Source organism: Mauremys mutica, chromosome 2, assembly GCF_020497125.1.
Source record: "Mauremys mutica isolate MM-2020 ecotype Southern chromosome 2, ASM2049712v1, whole genome shotgun sequence".
Classification (NCBI taxonomy): Eukaryota; Metazoa; Chordata; order Testudines; family Geoemydidae; genus Mauremys; species Mauremys mutica.
In genome coordinates, this window is record NC_059073.1 from 42244346 (window position 1) to 42265872 (window position 21527).

General features: G+C 44.5%; 1 protein-coding gene across 1 annotated transcript in view; it reads left to right on the plus strand.

The window, feature by feature from the left end:
* STK3 (serine/threonine kinase 3) overlaps positions 1–21527 on the plus strand; it is a 280535-nt gene that overhangs the window by 27285 nt on the left and 231723 nt on the right. Inside the window, exon 4 of the mRNA XM_045006079.1 lies at positions 13713–13827. Coding sequence (XP_044862014.1) covers positions 13713–13827 — 115 coding nt within the window. The remainder of the gene's footprint in view (positions 1–13712; positions 13828–21527) is intronic.

The window sequence follows — 21527 nt, forward strand, 5'->3', positions numbered from 1 at the left end:
TTTTTAAAAAATAGAGGGGGAAAATGTAGTCTCTATTATACAACTCGCACTTTTGCAGCAATGATTACTTTGGAGGAGCTGCTGTTTTCCTTCCTAGTTTTTCTTTGGACAATTCAGTCTCTGATTGTGGTGGCAGCTTTCTCTAACTAGGGCTGCAGGAACAGGGGGCCTTCACTTGTAACACTAACTTTCATTTCTACTTCCTTGTAAGTGCCACTTTCACTTAAATTGTTTTGTGCTCTGTGTGTGTGGGGTGTTTTTTAAAAGGATTATGGTCCTGATCCTGCAATGGGATCCATGATGGTGAACCCTTATGCATGTGAGGAGTCTTGTTTAAGTTGGTTGTGTAAGGGTCTGTCTTTTTGCGGGATCAAGGCCTAATTCTGCAAAGGTAGGGCTAAAATCTCTCTAGCTGTCGAACTTTCTTTAAACACAAACTTTGTCAGTAACCATTTGGGCCAGTCTGCTTTCACAAGTCTTACTTACGGCTGTCTTCTCAAGTCAGGCCTGGTCTACACTAGGACTTTAATTCGAATTTAGCAGCGTTAATTCGAATTAACCGCGCACCCGTCCACACCAGGAAGCCATTTAATTCGACCTAGAGGGCTCTTTAGTTCGAATTCGGTACTCCACCCCGACGAGGGGAGTAGCGCTAAATTCGACATGGCTATGTCGAATTAGGCTAGGTGTGGATGCAAATCGAACTTAGTAGCTCCGGGAGCTATCCCACACTGCACCACTCTGTTGACGCTCTGGACAGCAGTCCGAGCTCAGATGTTCTGATCAGCCATACAGGAAAAGCCCCGGGAAAATTTGAATTCCTTTTCCTGTCTGGCCAGTTTGAATCTCATTTCCTGTGTGGACGTCGTGGCGAGCTCAGCAGCACTGGCAGCGATGCAGAGCTCTCCAGCAGAGGAGTCCATACAATCTCAGAGTAGAAAGAGGGCCCCAGCATGGACTGACCGGGAAGTCTTGGATCTGATCGCTGTGTGGGGCGATGAGTCTGTGCTTTCGGAGCTGCGCTCCAAAAAACGGAATGCAAAGACCTACGAGAAGGTCTCCAAAGCCATGGCACTCAGAGGATACAGCCGGGATGCAATGCAGTGCCGCGTGAAAATCGAGGACCTGAGACAAGGCTACCAAAAAATCAAAGCGGCAAACGGGAGCTCCGGAGCCCAGCCCCAGACATGCCGCTTCTACGAGGCATTGCATGCCATTCTCGGTGGGTCTGCCACCACTGCCCCACCAGTGACCGTGGACTCTGAGGATGGAATAGTGTCGAGGGGCAGTTCCTCGGCGATGTTCGCCGATGGGGAAGATGAGGAAGGGTTTGTGGAGGACGAGGCAGGCGACAGCGGTTACAAAACTGCTTTCCCCGACAGCCAGGATCTCTTCATCACCCTCACAGAGATCCCCTACCAACCCTCCCCGGCCGTTAACCCGGACTCCGAATCAGGGGAAGGATCAGTCGGTAAGTGCTATAAACATGTAAACATTTATTTTTTTAACAAAACAGGAATAAAAACTATATGAAGAGAAGGTCAATGCATATAGGGATCGAACAGAAATCCTCTTGGGACAGTTCCACGAAGCTCTCGGAGAGGTACTCGAAAAGCCTCCGCAGGAGGTTCCTGGGGAGAGGTGCCTTATTGGGTGCTACGTGGAAGCACACTCTTCCGCGCCAGGCCATCCTGAGGTATAGTGGGAGCATTGCCTCGACCAGCATGGCAGCATAGGGCCCTGGTCTGTGCAGGGATTCACGCAGCATGCGCTCTCTGTTTCTCCTGGAGACCCGCCTCAGGGTGATCTCGCTTGGCGACTGCTGCATCTAATTAGGGGAATTACTTTAATGTTACTATTGTGAATGCTTGACTTTTCCTTTGCATAACAATGACCGTCGTTTAACAGCCACGTGTTGTAGGCTGCAGAGGAAAAGCATACAGGGATCTTTCCCGGGGACAGCCGCGAGGGGCTGGAACAGGGTCAGACTTTATGCTTTCCAGATTGCCTGCAGCAGGAGGGCACTGCTATCCATTAACTGTTAAGCAGCCTAAAGTTTACGGCTTACCAGGCCTGGCTGCTACACGGATTCTGCTGTCCTGCCCCGCTTGTCCGATCTCCAGTGCAAGACCCCAGGCAATGAAAGCGAATGCCGAAAATTCGAACTTGTCCTGAGAGCACATGAGATTAGGTGCCCTGTATGGTCTTGTTCACAGAAACTGAGTAGACTGTGTTCAGTGTTCGCAAACATGTATCTTTGGAAGGAAATCACTTCCTTTTTCCCATCACACAGCTGCGGCTCTTTCCCGAACTGCCCCGGCATCCCCCTCACAGAGGCTGGCGCAGATTAGGCGGCGAAAGAAAAAGACTCGGGACGAGATGTTCACTGAACTGATGGCCTGCTCCAGAGCCGAGGCGGCCCAGCAGAGCCAGTGGAGGGAGACCCTCTCTCAGCAGCGGCGCTCACACAGCGAACGGGAGGACAGGTGGCGGCAGGAAGACCAGCAGGCGACTCAAACGCTGCTTGGACTAATGAGGGAGCAAACGGACACGCTCCGGCGCCTTGTGGATGTTCTGCAGGACCACAGGCAGGAGCAGAGAGCCCCCCTGAACTGTATCTGCAACCGCCCTCCCCCGCCACAAAGTCCTGTCCCCCCCTCACCCAAAATCACAAGAAGGAGGGGCGCTAGGGGCCGTGAAAACTGTCACTCCACCCCAGCAGAGCGCTCATGTACCAAACAGCTCTCATTCCCTAAAGTATGAGAATTGCTTGCCTTCCTGGCTCACCCGATCCCAAATCCCAGTTTCATCCCCCAACTGTGTAGTTGAGTATTAAAAATAGTTTGCTGTTCATTACTGTTTCTGTCATGTTTCTTTGCAGAAGACTTTGTGTGTGGGGGGGAGGGGTTTGTTAATTGCATAGGACAGCCACCATTAACAGGGTACAGACATGGGGGCAGGATTAACAGCAGGTCACACACAGAGTGCAGTCACTAGGCACCCGGGTCACTCTGCGAGGTGTCTGCTGCCCCAGGTCAGTCTGGGAGGTGTATGTTGCCCCAGGGTCCGAGCGCCTGGCATCCACAAATGGCAAGGCAGGCTGCCCTTACCATGCCCTTCCACCCTAGCCATGAACCTCTCCGATGCCCTGAGCCCCAGCCAGAGCCATCATCCCCCCACACCTACTCACCCTTCCCACACACCCCTCACCCCTTCCTGCAAACCCACCCCTTCCTGCACACCCTCCGGTAACCGTCCTCCCCCCAGAGACCGCTGTAGGAGCAGGAGCCTGTCAGTCCTCGAGTGTAGAAGCGGTCTGTACATCACTGCACACCATACCCACCACAGTCTGCGTCCCTGTTGGAACCCTTGAACGAGAATTCGTTAGTAAAGAAAACTTTGTTAATTAAAAATGTTCCAATAACTTTATTTTTAAACATCTGTTGGAAGGGGGGAAACCTGGTGAACGGGGTATGTAACCGCTGAAAAAAGTCAATAGTAACTGAAACAGGGGCAGGTTCAGCTTCTCTGTAAAGAGACTGGACAGTCATAGGTTACCTTGCTCTCTGAGGAACCTAGCTTTCAAAGCCTCCCGGATGCACAGCGCTTCCCGCTGGGCTCTTCTAATCGCACGGGTGTCTGGCTGAGCGTAATCAGCAGCCAGGCGATTTGCCTCAACCTCCCATCCCGCCATAAAGGTCTCCCCCTTGCTCTCACAGAGATTGTGGAGCACACAGCAAGCTGTAATAACAATGGGGATATTGGTTTCGCTGAGATCCGAGCGAGTGAGTAAGCTCCTCCATCTCCCCTTGAGACGTCCGAAAGCACACTCCACCACCATTCTGCACTTGCTCAGCCGGTAGTTGAAGAGCTCCTTGTCACTGTCCAGGGCGCCTGTATAGGGCTTCATGAGCCAGGGCATTAGTGGGTAGGCTGGGTCCCCGAGGATCACTGTAGGCATCTCCACATCCCCAACACTTACTTTGTGGTCTGGGAAGAAACTACCTTCCTGCAGGCGTCTAAACAGACCAGAGTTCCTGAACACACGCGCGTCATGAACCTTGCCCGGCCACCTGACGTAGATGTTGGTAAAACGTCCCCTATGGTCCACCAGTGCTTGCAGCACCATTGAAAAGTAGCCCTTTCTGTTAATATACTGGCTGGCCTGGTGGGCCGGTCCCAGGATAGGGATGTGAGTGCCATCTATAGCCCCACCGCAGTTTGGGAATCCCATCGCGGCGAAGACATCTATGACGACCTGGACGTTTCCCAGGGTCACTACCTTTGAGAGCAGTAGCTCAACGATTGCGTGGGCTACTTGCATCACAGCAACCCCCACGGTAGATTTGCCCACGCCAAAGTGGTTCGCTACTGACCGGTAGCTGTCTGGCGTGGCAAGTTTCCAGAGGGCTATGGCCACTCGCTTCTGCACAGTCAGGGCTGCTCGCATCCGGGTGTCCTGGCGCTTCAGGGCAGGGGACAGCAAGTCACAGAGTTCAAGGAAAGTGCCCTTACGCATCCTGAAGTTTCGCAGCCACTGTGATTCATCCCAGACCTGCAGCACTATGCGGTCCCACCAGTCCGTGCTTGTTTCCCGGGCCCAGAATCGCCGTCCCATAGCATGAACGTGACCCATTGCCACCATGATCTCCGCGGCGCGGGATCCCGTGCTTTGTGAGAGGTCTGTGCCACTCTGACACTTCATGTCCTCACCGCGCTGCCGGAGCCTCCTCGCCCAATTTCTCAGCAGCTGACTGTGGAAGAGGTGGAGGATAAGGTGCGAGGAGTTGACAACTGCCATAAGTGCAGCGATGATCGCAGCGGGCTCCATGCTCGCAGTGCTGTGGTGTCCGCGCTGTCACTGACCAGAAAAGTGCAGTAACAGATTTCCCGCCGGCGCTTTCAGGGAGAGAGGGCGGGAGTGACGGTTGAATGACGACAGTTACCCAAAACCACCCTCGACACATTTTTCCCCCAGCAGGCATTGGGGGCTCTACCCAGCATTCCAATGGGAAGCGGGGACTGCGGGAACTGTGGGATAGCTGCCCAGAATGCACCACTTCCAATGTCGACGCTTGCCCCGTTAGTGTGGACTCACAAAGTCGAATTAGTGTCCTTAGTGTGGATACACAAATTCGAATTCATAAGGTCGAATCCACAAATTCGACCTAAGTTAAATCGAACTACTCTTGTAGTGTAGACATACCCTCAGAGTAGTTTGTACACCCCTGTCTACTGCTGCAGTGTTGAGGCTAGCTTACCACAGAGGAACAAAAAAAGTCTCCTTCCTCATTCGAGATTCTGCAACTACTGCTGCTCATCCCAGGTCTGAAATAACTCAGGGTATGTCTACACTTAAAATGCTACAGCGCCGCAGCTGCACTGCATCAGCTGCACCGCTGTAGTGCTTCAGAGTAGACACTACCGATACCTACTGGAGGAGTTTTCCCATCAGTGTAGGTGATCAACCTTCCTGAGAAGCGGTAGATAGGTTGGTGGAAGAATTCTTCTGTTGACCTAGCACTGCCTACACTGTGGATTAGGTTGGTATAGCTCTGTCTCTCAAGGGTGTGGATTTTTCACACCCCTGAGAGATGTAGCTATACTGATGTAAGTTCTGGCCAGATGCTCCATCTGCTGAACATTGTGCTGAGGTACCTCATGGAGTTAGATCAGGGCTGGGCAAAGTTTTTGGTCCGAGGGTCACATCTGGGTGGGGAAATTGCATGTAGAGCCATGAATGTAGGGCTGGGGCAGGGGGCTGGGGTGAGGGAGGGAGTGCAGGGTGTGGGAGGGGATGAGGTGTGCAGGAAGGGGCTCAGGGCAAGGGGTTGGGGGCAGAGGAGGGGTGTGAGATGTACGAGGGGACTCGGGGTTGGGATGCAGGTGGGGATGCAGGTGTGGTGTGGGGTGCAGCAGGGGGTTGGGGTGCAGGCAGGGTGCGGTGGGGGGCAGGAGGGGTTTGGGGTGCAGGCTGTGGCCTGGTGCCACTTACCTGAAGCGGCTTTGGGGTGGCAGCAGCACGCACCGGGGCCAGGGCAGGCTTCCTGCCTGCCTGCCCTAGCCCTGCGCCGCTCCTGGAAGCAGCTGGCACCATGTCCCTGTGGCTCCTGGGGAAGGGGGGGGCAGAGGGCTCTGTGAGCTGCCCTCACCTGTGGGTACCTCCCCCGAAGCTCCCATTGGCTGCGGTCATTAAACTAGTCATTGAACTGAATTTCAGAAATGAAGAAAATAGTTTCTCTGCACATGCAGAAGAGGCTACTGCTGTCAAAAGGTGCTTACCCAGTGACTTCTATTAGTTCAGTGGTTTAACTTACTTTAAAAGTTTGGCAGCAAGCACGTACTGCTTAGTATTAATTTTTTTAAATTTAATTTAAATAATTTTAATAGATTTATAGTAACTTTAGGCCTTGATATATATTGTCATAGCTTGAAATTTAATTTTAAATAGGTGTATTTTTAAAAAGGAAAAACTATTGAATTTAAATTAAAAAAATCTGATTTATTTTTATTTGTTTTTTAAAAATCATCTATTTCTATACACCTTGAGAGCACGTATGAATGCAGGATAAACCTTTAAAGTGAAACAGTGTAGTTAGTGTGGAAACACTGCACAGATTGTTTTTAAAATGGTTTCATTTCTCTAATATGGACAAACTTTGAATGAGGCCTCCAGACTTAAGCAACCCCTGAAAAAGTGCTGCCAGGCCTGCCTATAATATAACAGAAATCTGCTTAAAATATTAAAATATGTGTAAATTGTAGAGGTAGTATTACTCCTTTTATTATATCGTATTAATATTTTATTGCAAGGTCTTCAGAATTTATGCTATGGAAATAGTACTAAACTTTTACCTTATAGAGAAGCATAATGGTAAGAGGCAAGATTCAAATGCCATTGTGTATAAGTCAATAAGGCTGAAATGGATTTTCATAATATACATTTGGTTTATGGCCAGGCTGGAGTTGGATACTCATTTAGGATGGCCAGTAGTGTTCTTAATGCATGCCAGTAAGCACTGGTGTACAGTACCTGCAGTATCTCAGATATTCCATCACAGCTGTTGCTTTTGTACTGGATTCGAGTTAACAGTAGAACATATTGACAGAGGAAGCTACAGAAACTCTGTGATCTAGACAAGGAGAAGAGGGTCTTAAATTTGCTTAAATAAAACAAAAAGAAAACTCTTTGTGGGACTCAGGCTACAGTGACAGGAGGCCAGTGTCAGAAGCCTGAATAAGTATCTTACTTCCAAACTACAAGAAGTGGCTGGTGCCAGTCTGAAAACAGTCCTCCAGTTAGTATATGATGGTTTTGCCTCTTATCTTTAAGAAGTTCCTGAAAACCCCTTTGTTGCAGCGCAGGTGTGCGTGAACAAAGCTCAACAATCAGTGTGATTTTCAGCAAAGTCATTTATTTCTCTCCAGCATGCTCTTATATACAATTAAGGTCAAGCAATCAAGCAGTTGCTAATTGGTTAATAAGGTACACACAAGCACAGCTGTAACTTCATTGGATAATTGCCATTCTGTACCACCTTCTAATTTATTATCCTGTTTACTGCCTACCAGCAGATAAGAACTAGCCTCATCCTAAAAACTTGCATGTCAATTTCTCACACTCTCATGCAAAACAATCCCACACCTCCCCCCTTTTCTCATAATAAAAAAGGGAAGGCACAGCAAAACATTCCCAGCTCATAGCATCACATTACTACAATCTATTACACAGCAAAACTAAAAGCAAATCTAAACACCAGCTGCCTAACTAAACCGTAACAATATCTTCCGCAGTGCCCTACTTTCTCATAACAACTTTATCTCATCCCTCTGTTCTTGTGACCACGCTGCTGTAATTTTCCACCAAGGCAGCATAGGGAAGATGCAACCGGACATCTCCCCCCTATTCGTAAACACAAAAAAAATTAAAAACATCCAATAAACTACACCAAACTTATAGCAAAAGGCATGCAAAACAAACCAAAAACAAATAATCTATCTTATGCTATAGGGCTCACCTATAACCATGCAATTCTCAACATATAACACCAACAACATCAAACACAACAAACATAAAGTAACAAGGGTAAAACAAAAAAAAAATGGTGTAAAGTCTGCAGGGTTCCCCCATTCTCTATTGCACACCAAATTGTGACAAAATTTCTATTACCAATCCATCCCTCATGTGTCAGGTGATCAAACTGACACTGAGGGGGGGGATTCACAGCAAAAAACACAACATAAACCACATAAACATCTCAACAACACCACAACAATTCTGGCCAGAAAACACATGTCACAAACAAACACAAGACATAAAACATAAATGTAAACTCTATAAATAAATGCATGGTACATTAAATGCTATGCAGCTAACACCAATTTTCTTTAATATCTAATAAACAAAAACAAAACTACCCCTACTGGGCAAGCAATCATTACATACAATATACAAATACCCTTATTACTACCAGGCAAAAAAAGGAAAATTACATCATCAATTAAATCATTTACAATAATACAATTGCTTCCTAGCTCACCTCTAAAATCCAAAGCTAATCACAGCTTAAAATTTCTTACTATCAACTTCTACTTATAAACACTAAAAAAAAACATCACCACTTATATGCCCATAAAACCTAATACAATCTCAATTACATAGCACTATATACATTCTTCAGCTAATGCAACAAAATTATTCATAGCCAAACAATTACAAACTAATTTCTTTGCCTAAAATTATTTACAAACATTTCAAAACACCAAAAACTTTTCTCTTAGCATTTTTACAAAAGTCAGCTATTATTCCCTCTAGCAACCACAAAATTAACTTTGTACTCTCCTTAAAAATTACTAGCTTGTCTTCCAACAGCCACCTTTCTCAACTAAATCACCATTCCAAGTATCCCCCTGAATATTTGAAATTCCCAAGCTTTTGTCTGTAGCCTGGCCGCCTGGGCCCGATCCTTTTTTCCTCTTGCTAAACCGTTCCTTTCATGAATACCAACTTATCCCACTATCAATTTAGCTAGGAGGGTGTACTTCTTAACTAGCCCCCACCCTTCTAATCTCTACTGCGAGCAATTATCTGTATTTTCCCACCGTGGGGGCTACATTCCCACAAATATAACTTTAATTACAACATCTGCTTTCAACCTATCTATTATAATATAGGCTACATCTAGTATCAAGCAGTCTACAACGGCCAATAATCAGCACATAACACAAAATAAACAAAAATCTAATAAGGCTAACAAAAGCACTTACATAAAGGTACTTTGGGTCACATAAATTCAAAGCCATTCTCCCAAATTACCTAAATTTATGCCTAAATAACCCACAACTCCCCCCTTGAGAATACTCAACAAACCTTTTGGCTGAGTTTTCTCAAACTTTAGAAACAAAAAACAATTAGGCTCTAAAAAACTGGGGTAGTAATGGGGGGGGGGTAATATCATTTACAATCCAATGAGGGGGGGGCAATACATGCTAAAATTTTTATCCAAAACACAGGGCGCAGCCTGTAGAATAAATCCCAAAATCCAATTAACATCACATTTTTCAGCAGGAGTCCCAAATTTCTTCCTGCCAGTGTACAATTCTTTATTTCTTCACCAGGGTCAGTTCTCAATGTCTTTTTAGTCAGGAATTTCTGGACTTTGGCAATATCAACAACGTGAGTGTTTTTTCTTCTTTTCCACCACCGTCGTGGTTCAGCTTCTACGGGGGAAATAATCAGGACGTGGGGGCTGCAGCAGACGAGGGAAAAATTAGCCAGCACGTTACCTTGTCCTTTTGTCCTGCTATTTAAAAGCACAATGAAACTAAAAAATAATTAGGCCAATCATCAGTAGAAAAATTCTCCTGATGTGAAGGGGTCTTTTGCAATAAAATCATGGGTCCAGGCAGTCAGTCTCCTGGTTGCAAAATTGGCAGGGCTGCTAGAATCTTTGGGCAGCTCTTCCATACCTGTGAAAGGAGACAGCTAACACATTCCGTTAGTGCCTGGCAGGATTTTGCAGCTCTCATTAGCTTTTTTGGGCGGTTTTTCAGCTCTCATTAGTCTGAGCTGTGAGCAATATGTCCTTGACCGGGGCCAAAAAGAAAAGAATGAGCTGTCTTCGATTAACTCATGCTGTTCTTTTACTTTCCCTGCTTGGCTTCTTTTAAACTGTAAATCCTGTGTCAGAACACCCAGCTGTTGCTGCTCATACCGGAGAAGCATAACGGTTTTCCCGGCACTGTCCCCGGCTCAGACCAGCCAGCGTGGGACGCCTTCTCCGGGCTCCTGCCAAAACAACTTACTTGCTTGTAGGTCCGAACGACCTCCGGGGCCACGGCACGAGCCTCTGCCTGCGCCATGCACTCCAAAGTTTTCCCGTCCAGGGCTCGCTTGCAGCGGAGCACCTCCTCACGTGCCTCTGCCTGCTCACGAGCCTCTGCCTGTGCCATGCACTCCAAAGCTTTCTCGTCCAGGGCTCGCTTCCAACGGAGCACCTCCTCACGAGCCTCTGCCTGCTCCCCCTCTTTCCACAATGATCCAGCTGGAAGACCTTGCATTTGATTTAACTTATTATAAATGGCCTGTAGCTGTTGACCCTGGCGCTCCATTTTCTTATAAAAGACATTAAACTGGGTAAACTGAATAGGCGTAGTCAAATTGGGATAGACCTGTGATGGCACGTGTCTCACCCGAGCCTCCTTTATTTCCCCGCATTCGTGACACCCCCAGGTCCCGTGGACACGGCATGGCTTGGGAGGGGGTGCATACAGCAAAGCTGTTTTCATAGGCTTGGGCGTATTGGAGGGTAGTGGAACCATAACAGGGGCAACATTATCCAGGTCGGAAGCCAAAGGTATCACCGTGTCCTTGCCACCGAAAAACTCCCTGGCTCCAACCGACAACACAGAAGGCATTTCGGGCGTTGGGCGGAAAAGCTTAAAAAGGGCCGCCTGCACTCCTGCCTCGGCCACGAGAGTTTTTACTATCTTCTTTGTCTTATTCCATACTGGACTCAGGGAAAAGGCTTCCTTATCACCCTGAGCCACCGACTTCCAAAGCTTGGAGCCTAGCCGCTCCCACACAGTTTTATTAAAAATTGTACTCGGCTTAACAAAAGGTTCCCTTCTCTGTCCCCACCGCAGCAGGCGGGATAACATATCAAAGGGGAGCCTTTCTCCCTGCCGCTTCATAATGTGCAATAAAGGCTTCTGTGTTATCTTTTCTTCAGCTGATACAGCGGTACTCACGTTAGCTGCTCTGCCCTTCTCCACCGCGGCTTATAGCCGCTCTCCTCAGGGCTCAGGTGCGCCTCTCTTTTCGGACGCCCGGGGGCTTCTCCAGCACTCCCCGTCGCGGCTCCCAGCCGCCCGCCTCTGGGCTCAGGCTCCTGGCCGTTCGCCTCTGGGCTCAGGGCTTCTCCGCCTGGGTCAGGCCACCGACACTTTCATTCGATACGAATCACGTCGGGGTCACCATTTGTTGCAGCGCAGGCGTGCGTGAACAAAGCTCAACAATCAGTGTGATTTTCAGCAAAGTCATTTATTTCTCTCCAGCATGCTCTTATATACAATTAAGGTCAAGCAATCAAGCAGTTGCTAATTGGTTAATAAGGTACACACAAGCACAGCTGTAACTTCATTGGATAATTGCCATTCTGTACCACCTTCTAATTTATTATCCTGTTTACTGCCTACCAGCAGATAAGAACTAGCCTCATCCTAAAAACTTGCATGTCAATTTCTCACACTCTCATGCAAAACAATCCCACACCCCTTCTGACGGGTTGGGTCACAGAAACCCCCCTGGGAACTGCCAACTGATGTGCTGGGACAACCTCTGAGCCCGTTTTCCCTGGCAGCTTGGGACTTCAGTACCTTGCCTTGTTTGAGCCAGACACGCTTGCCTGCTGCAAACACAGATCCAAGTCTGAACCACATCCCCCACAAGCTGCAGGCTTAACTGAAAACTGCTTAAGAAGTGCTCCTGTCTCCAACATTCAGATACCCAGCTCCCAATGGGGTCCAAACCCAAAATAAATCCATTTTACCCTGTATAAATCTTATACAGGGTAAACTCATAAATTGTTTGCCCTCTGTAACACTGATAGAGAGATATGCACAGCTGTTTGCCCCCCTCCCCCAGGTATTAATACATACTCTGGGTTTATTAATAAGTAAAAAGTGATTTTATTAAATACAAAAAGTAGGATTTAAGTGGTTCCAAGTAATAACAGAACAAAGTAAATTACCAAACAAAATAAAATAAACCATGCAAGTCTAAGCCTAATACAGTAGGAAACAATGCAGGTAAATCTCACCCTCAGAGATGTTCCAATAAGTGTCTTTGACAGACTAGCCTTCTTCTAGTCTGGGCCCAATCCTTTCCCCAGTATAGTCCTTGTTCCAGCTCAGGTGGTAGCTAAGGGATTTTTCATGACTGCTGCTTCTTTTGTTCTGTTCCACCCCCTTATATATCTTTTGCACAAGGTGGGAATCCTTTGTCCTTTGTTCCCATCCCTCCTCTAAATGGAAAAGCACCACGTTAGAAGATGGATTCCAGTTCAGGTGACATGGTCACATGTCACTGTAAGACTTCATTACCCACTTGCCAGCACACCGGTATACAGGAAGACTTTCAAGTAAACAGATCCATTGCAACCAATTATCGTGGTTAATGGGAACCATCAAGATTCCAAGCCACCATTAATGGCCCACACTTTGCATAATTACAATAGGACCTCAGAGTTATATTTCATATTCTTCATTTCAGATACAAGAATGATACATTCATACAAATAGGATGAACACACTCAGTAGATCATAACCTTTGCAAAGATGTTACATGGCATATCTAGCATAAAACATATTTCAGTTATGTCATTTACACTCATAAGCATATTTCTATAAAGCATTATGGGTTGCAACGTCACACCCCTAATTCATTAAGCATTCCAGTTACAGGGACTGCTTCCCTTTCTGATTGGAGGCACTTGTTTATATTCTACTGGAGTCCTTTGTGCCTTTGGCCCCTGAGCTCAAGGGAGGATTTATGTCCTTTATTTGATATGTTGATGAATGGAAATACAACACGCACTATTTATGGCACTATATAAATAACAGTCTTCTGTTAAAACTTAATATGGAAAATGCACTTAGAGTTCCATAAATATTTCTATAGCAAAATGTTAGATTGAAAAATATTCAGGTAGCTATTCAGGTTTGTTTTTTAAATAGACTCCTGCTGGTTGTGTGGGGGGAAAAAAGGGGGAATTTAGAATGATTTCTACGCTGTCCACTCAACACTGGAAAGAGAGAAAAAGGAGACGGCTCCTGAAGATAGTGAAAAGGGGATTAGACTTTTCCCAAGGAAAAGGGGAGTGAAGAAGGTGCTTCCCCTTCATCAGAAAGGAACTGGTGATTGGGGAGGTCTTTGTATTTATTTGAGGGGTGTGGGAGTATTGTAGGTCATTCTACATGTGCCTCTGTCATTTTGGTAAAGCAACCAAACTTCTGGAAATCTAGCCAGGCCTTTTTGAGGCGTTGATTAAGGTAATCCCATCATGACCTAAAATTCACTCAAATGCACCACACAATCTTTGGCTGTCCTAGTGACTCTGCAGTTCTCATCTTGTTACAACTGACCCTGGATATTTTTTCATTGTCGATGATTATTAATATATGAATCTCAACTGTTTTGTGTTTATATTTAGTCCCTATGTTGTCAAGTACTATGGCAGCTACTTTAAGAACACAGATCTATGGATTGTTATGGAGTATTGTGGAGCTGGCTCTGTCTCGGACATAATTAGATTACGGAATAAAACAGTAAGTTCTCTTTTCTATGTGTATTTTTTGTACTGTTGCTTTATTATAACTGTTAGTCTTAAGTAATCTGACTAAGAGAAAAGATTTGCTTAGAGGCTTTGTCTAACTCTAGGGGAATTTTTGAAGAGGGCTCAATCCTAAAGGCATGTCTACACTGCGCACTCTCGCAAAAAAAAAAAAAAAAAGTGTGTTCGTAACTTGGGTTAGCAAACCTGAGTTAGCTAACTTGAATTAAAATAGCAGTGAAGACATGGCAAGTTGGCTTTTAACTCATATTAGCAGTTCGAGTATGGGAGCCCAGGATTGAATTGCTAACCCAAGGTAAAAGCTGAGTTACTGGGTACGCCTACACTGCAAAAACAAACAAGCAAAACACCACGTGGCAATGAGTTTCAGAGCCTAGGTCAACTGACTTGGGCTTGTGGGGCTAAAAATAGGACTGCAGACATTCCTGTTTAGGCTAGATCTTGGGGTCTGAGACCTGCCCCATTACATTGTTTCATAGCCCAAGCTCTGGCCTGAGTGGGAACGTCTACACTGCTATTTTTAGCCCCGTAGTGTGAGTCCTGTGAGCCTGAGTCAGTTGACCCGAGCTTTGAGACTTGCTGCCACAGTTTTTTTTTGTTTTTTTGTTTTTGTTTGGGTTTTTTTTGCAGTGTAGGCATAGCCACTGGGTTTTCACTGCTATTTTAATCCTGAATTAACTAACTCAGGTTAGCTAAACTGGGTTGAGAACACTCTTTGCAGTGTAGACATGCCCTTAATATTGGGCACTCTTTATTTCATTGAGACTAATGGGAATTGAAAGTTGTGATTAGAATCTATTAATCTACGAAACCTCTCAAGATGGGAGCCCTCAAATATGGTATTTATTTCAGCTACACAAATATTGCCTCTTCATCTGCAAGATAGTATTCTAGATCACAAAATTCAGTTTAATTTCACTTGATAATTTTATGCATCTTAAAAGGACACTCATGGCATAGTTTGTAGGTCTAAAATGTACAAATTCTTTTTCTCACTGATGGAACAAAAACTAATACTTTGTTCCTCTTTACTCCTTCACCTCTCACTTGCCATCCTGTAGGTACCTTGTTTAGGAGGTTGAGCTGTTGATTGGGCTCTGTTTTTTTTTTTTCTTCCCCGTCTTTCCCCAAAATTGATATTCCAGCATTTATTTTGACATCTTCCTGCACCATACATAACAAAAATATACATGGGGAGGAGAGGAATTATGATGTTTTTGACCTATCAAGTACTCACTAGGTGCAGGCTAGCATTATCTCTCAACTGCTCCCCCCCGCAATATTTGTATTTTTCTTTTTCCTTTTAAGGAAGTCACTAGGAGTTGTCTCTTTAGAATGACAAATGTCATATTACCTAGGTGCCATGTTTAGCTTAAAACTATTTTTTGTTATAAAATATGTATGCAACACTTTATTAAAAGTGAAATCCCTTTGATGTTGTTTGTGTGAATACTCCCAGATCTCAACAATGGCCTATTTATGGTAGCAAAGGTTTTTCCCTGAAAAGCATCTGTACTCGGTGTTTTTGCTGAGTTACTGTTGAATAAATGTTGTCCAGACCTCCTGGCCTTTATGACTTGTCCAGTTTGTAAAGGGAAAATAGTATTTGGAACTGTTGTTTGAGTGTGTGTGGTGGTATGTGAGTTTTTTTTTTAAGGGGTCTATTCTATTACATCAGGGGTGGGCAAATTTTTTGGCCCGAGGGCCACATCTGGGTATGGCAATTGTATGGTGGGCCATAAATGCTCACGAAACTGGGGGTTGGGGTGTGGGAGGGGGTGAGGGCTCCGGCTGTGGGTGCAGGCTCTGGAGTGGGGCCAGAAATGAGGAGTTCAGGGTGCAGGAGGGGGCTCTGGGGTGGGGTATATGGGGAGGGTGGGAGCTCCAGGCTGGGACCAAGGGGTTCAGAGGAGGGGGGGGGGATCAGGGCTGGGGGTTGGGGCACAGGAGGGGGTCAGGGTTGCAGTCCCCAGGTGGCACTTACTTCAAGCATCTCACGGAAGCAGCGACATGTCCCCCCTCTGGTTCCTACGTGAAGGCGCCGCCAGGGGTTCTGCATGCTGCCCCATGCACAGGCACTGCCTCTGCAGCTCCCATTGGCTGCAATTCCCAGCCAATGGGCGCTGCGGGGGTGACACTTGGGGCAGGGGCAGCAGGTGGAGCCCCCCTGGCTACCTCTACGCATAGAAGCTGGAGTGGGGACATGCCCCTGCTTCCAGGAGTCGTCCGGAGCCACAGCACATGTGGAACAGGGCAAGCCCCGGACCCCATTCCCCAGCGGGAGCTCGAGGGCCGGATTAAAATGTCTGAAGGGCCGGATCTGGCCCCCGGGCCATAGTTTGCCCACCCCTGTATTACATCATTGTAATTTGAAAGACGAATAAGTTGCTATCTATTTCATGACTAGTAAATGCAACAGAAGGAGTTGCTCTAATTTTAAAATATGCCCTTAAAAGTATAATCTTCTTCCCCTCCCCTTATGCCCTTACCAGCAAATCATTTCAGGATGTTTGAAAGGGATTTAATAAACCTACATGTAGTTATGATGTATTTAGTTAATCACATTTCCACTAAAATCAGTTTTAACTCTTTGTCATATAACTCTAAATGAAAAAGCTATTTACAATAGTACCTAAGGCAAGTTGTGTGTCCCATTAATGGTTGCCATGATTTATAAGAATGAAACTACCTTATTTTACTGTGTAATGATGGAGGAACAACAAGACAACTTATACTGTTGATTCTCTGGAACAGTAACTTGATTGCTGTATGACTTTTTATTACATGATGGAAAACTTCTGACTACATATTACTGGAATAAGGCTGGCTAAATACTTCAATGCTTTGTGGTTCACCTAAAATAAAGTTTGTTTGTGGAAACAATAAGTTGGAAACTTATTTTACTGTTTTTATGTTTTCCACAAGAAATAAACCACTTCACTTAAAGAAAGGAGAGAAGAGTTAATTCTTAAGTTTGACATATTGTGTATTAACTGCCCACTGCCATTCATAGTTATTTGCAGTACTGTTGTAGCTGTGTTGGTCCCAAGATATTAGAGAGGCAGGGTTGGTGAGGTAATATCTTTTATTGGACGAACTTTTGTTGGTAAAGGAGAAGAGTTTACCAGCTTACACAGAACTTTTCTTCAGGTCTGGGAAAGGCACTCAGGCTCTTGCAGCTAAGTAAAAGGTGGAATGTATTGTTTAGCACAGGTAGTTACCACCTATTGTAAAAGACACTGTAAAGTCAAAAGCTTGTCTTTTTTTCACCAGTAGAAGTTGGTCCAATAATAGATATTACCTCACCTATTTTCTCATTCATAGTTATGTATTTTAGAATTTTCCTAGATCACCATAGTGTAAACAAACAAAGTGGTTGCTTCAGGAAAAACATTCTTAATTTAGCAGTTATAGGTGGAAAATAGATAAACCTTAATCTATTTTAACTGTCTCTGTAGCTGATTATCCTGTCCTCCCAAAAAACAGCCAACCAACCTGTGGACAAGATAATGGAGGATGGTGCTGTGATTTTTTTTTTTAACTTATTTAAAAATAGGTGAAGAAAGAGATGGATTTTTTTCATATTTATTTAAAAATAAAAAAATCTTAAGGCACTCATTCTTTGCCCTCGGTGCCTGTTTGTAAACTTAAAAATGTACCATATAATATACATACATCTCCACCAAAACCTTTCAACCCTCAGCCCACCACTTTGTAAAAAGACTGAGCAGAAAGATTTGGTCTTTGCAGCATGTCAAGAAGGTTACAAATCTTGGCTCAGTCCTGTTTGACCAGAAGTATGGGAAACAAATTCCAAAATTGAGTACCCTTCAGACCCTTGTTAGCCAGTCCCCTTTCCTATCAAAGAGGTTCCAGCTCAAAAGAGAGGCAGCTTCTCAGCTAATGAAGTCCCAAAACATTTATTGCTTTATAGGGTAAGCCAACTCCTGGAATCCCTCCCAGAGGTTTATTGGAAGCTAGTATATATCCAGGAGCAGTAGTGTAATGTGCTCTCAACATGCAACTTCATTTAAGAGGGCCATGATAGTCTCCACTAGCTTCACATTTTGAACGGTCCCAAGGTGTGACCCTATGTATTATTCTGAGTTGACAAAGATATGGCTAGCTTTATCAAGGGCACTCTTTTCCATAGGCGCTGATGAAGGGGAAAGTGCAATAATCACAACCATCATTTGGTGATCCAAGATGTAATAAAGCACTCAGGTTGCACACCTCTGTTACTGTCCCTCCATTACAGGTGCCATTGTAAGTTTTAACTGTTTTCACCAGGCCAACAACATTATAACTTTCCTGTCTGGATTAATTTGTAATCAGCTAGTTCTCATCCAAACCCATAGTTAATGTAGACACTGGGTAACTTATTCCTTTGTTCAATCAGATCAGACATGATGGAGATGGGAGTTGTCATACTGAATACACTGCAGCCTATGGGCTTGTCTACACTATCATGCAAGGTCAATCTAAGATATGCAACTTCAGCTACATGAATAGTGTAACTGAAGTCGACGTACTTAAAATCTTCACTGCGGTAAGTCGACAGCTGATGCTCTCCCGTCGACTCCGCTTGCGCTTCTCTTTCTGGTGGAGTACCGGAGTCGATGGGAGAGTGCTCAGCAGTTGATTTATGGCATCTATACTAGATGCCATAAATCGACCCCTGCTGGATCGATCTCTGCCCATTGATCCGGTGGGTAGTGTAGACAAGCCCTAAGTCTCCTCACTAACTGTACCAGCATCCTCAAACAGAAATAATGGTGGTACCACTAACCCCCTGTGGTATCCTGCAGGAAAGAATCCTTTGGGCAAAGGAATCCACAGCCAGTGGCTTGTTTTTTTCCAAAAGTTAAGAGTGACTCCTTGAACCAACTGCTATAGTTCACAAGCAAAGGAACAATATCAAAGCTGCTGACCAATCTAAAAGGATCAGCACAGATTCTCTCTTTTTCTGCTTCTCGGAGATCATCCACTAGTATAACTGGTGCAATTTCTATCTCATATCCAGGCCTGTAAACCTATAAACTGCGGTCAAGGAAACCAGAGGACTGCAAAAATCAAAACAAACAAAAAGCTCCACCCACATTAATTTTTCCACCACAACCTTTTCATGAACTTCCCCCAAAATCAAGACTCTATAAATTGTTAGCATCAAAATTGATTTCTTGAGCACTGGCTTCACAGTAGCTGTAAGAGCTACTTGCACACTGCCCTTCCATAGGGAAATGTTGACAGTGTTAATCAAGAAGAAACCAACCATTTTTCCTACTGACCTTCAGCAGCCCAGAAGGTCATGGGTCCACCTTACAGGTTGTAGCACAAAGCTACTTCAGTACCTCTTTAACTTCAGTGAGCAATACTGGCTGAAATTCAGAAGACTAATTCATTGCTCCCTCAAGACAGTGTTCCATTTCTACAGAAGTAAACAGTTTATTCTAAATTCAAGCAATTTTTATTTGCCAAGTAATATGAAAATTTTGAGGGGAAGGACTCAACTCTGTAATTGTGATTAGATAGCTAGGCTTGACCAAGCTATTGGCCAGTAAGGATGGTATTTTTCTGTATTGGAGTTCCTTTGGTAGGGGAACAAAACTATATAACTGGTTGCAGTCTGCATGAGATTTCTGTCATTGGTGTTCTGGTTGTCTCTTCTCTCACTTGATCTGTCTTTTCTGGGAACCATGGTGAGTATGGAGCTTGTGCAGAGGGCATCTAGGAGCCACTGTTTCAATAGTGGATGACTGAATACTACTATAAAGCTTACCAAAACCATTAATAGGTTGTTTTTCTGAAAGATCACTTTTATCTGGAAACTCAATGTGTGATGTGTCCTGGATGGAAGCTGGAGACATGTAGGTAAGTATAGCGGTCAGTAGGTTTCCGGTATAGGGTGGTGTTTATGTGACCATCACTTACTTGCACTGTACCACTGACCTACTGACGGCTATACTTACCTATGGAAACCTACTGACTGCTATACTTACCTACATGCCTCCAGCTTCCATCCAGGACATCCACCCTGATTGAATCGGCCCTGTCCGCACTGGTTGTCCACTTGTGAGGTAACTCCCTTCTCCTCGTGTGTCAGTATAATAATGCCTGTATCTGTAATTTTCACTCCATGCATCTGAAGAAGTGGATTTTTTACCATGAAAGTTTATGCCCAGATAAATCCCTTAGTCTTTAAGGTACCACCAGACTCCTTGTTGTTTTTGTGGATACAGACTAACACGGCTACCCCTGATACTTAAGATCCAGAGTGTGTCCAGCCTTATGAATGGAGCCTGTGGCTGCCTGGGACAGTCCAGTAATTGTAATGGGAGCTGTGAAATTTTTAGCCAATCCACAGGTAACATCCCCTACACTGAAATCCTCAGGCACTGACATTCCAGATTTGATCCTGTGGGCCAGAATCACTTTAAATGCTGACAAATCCATAGTAAAAAAGCAAACAAAAAACCCTAAGAAAGAATGCAGGTCATTGGGAGCTTTCTTCAAATAAGAGACTCAGTATGTGGCCCTCTGTTGGAAGCTGGGAAACCTGTTTTCCCCTGTATGATGGCCTTATTTTCTGACTTTAAAATGTTAATTTTGTAAGTGTGTGAAAACTTTTTATAGTTGCAAGGCTAATGTTGGTAAAATTGCATATGGTGAAATACCTAGGTACTAATTTGGCCAATGTCTCCATAGTATCTAAGGGCTTATTGATGTGCTGTTTAAACTAAAATTTTGTTTAATTATATGTATGATTTAATAGCAAAGGCATTCTGTGGCAGTTCTCAAATATCAGTGTAGTTATCAAGCACCTATTCAAAAAATATTTAATATTATGCAATAGAATCACCTTTTTTTTAGTACTAGGTACTTAATTACTACAGAGCTGTCCTTCACTAGGCACGTAAGCAGTTACTGTCAACTCCAAATTTGTCCCAAAGTTTAAATTTACTTAGAAACAAGCTTTTAGAACACAAGACAAAAAGAAATATTTCCAGGTACAGAAAGTTTTAGGCCAATATCTATCTATCTTTTTTACCCAAATGTAATCAATTTTCAAACAAATATACTTTTCAGTATTTACAATCCAAACAGTACAGTACCGACAATCCAAAACAAAATTGACTTAACTGATTTTCTTCATCCAAGCTCAGAGAAATGCACACAAAGTAAACAATATGTTAACAGTGATAAGTAAACTAAATCTTTAAAAAATTGCTTTTGCTAATATAAGGTAGTTATTGATAACATAGGTCAAGATATTTTACAATATAAGGATGCTATTCCTGAAAGGCCTGTTGGTCACATAAATAAACTCACTGAAGTCTATAGGACTAATCTTGTAACTAAGAATTATTCATTAATAAGGTTTATAAGACCTGGCCCTACAGTTTTTTAGAAAAATTTAAAATTTATATATTGATGATATCCCTTAAACTCAATCACATTGTCTTTAAGAAGCCAGTGGTGGAAGGTGCAGAGACACAGTGATGCTTAATTGGGCCCTATGGTGACTAAGGAAGTGCAGGTCTGGGAAGAAGGGTCTTAGCTGACTTCTTGAATTACTCCCTCCCGGTGTGTTTTTACTTCTCCACCCCACCCCCTTTAAATCACCCTGTTCATAGTGAAACAAATCTGTTTCCTCACTCTCCTCTCCCTGCCCCC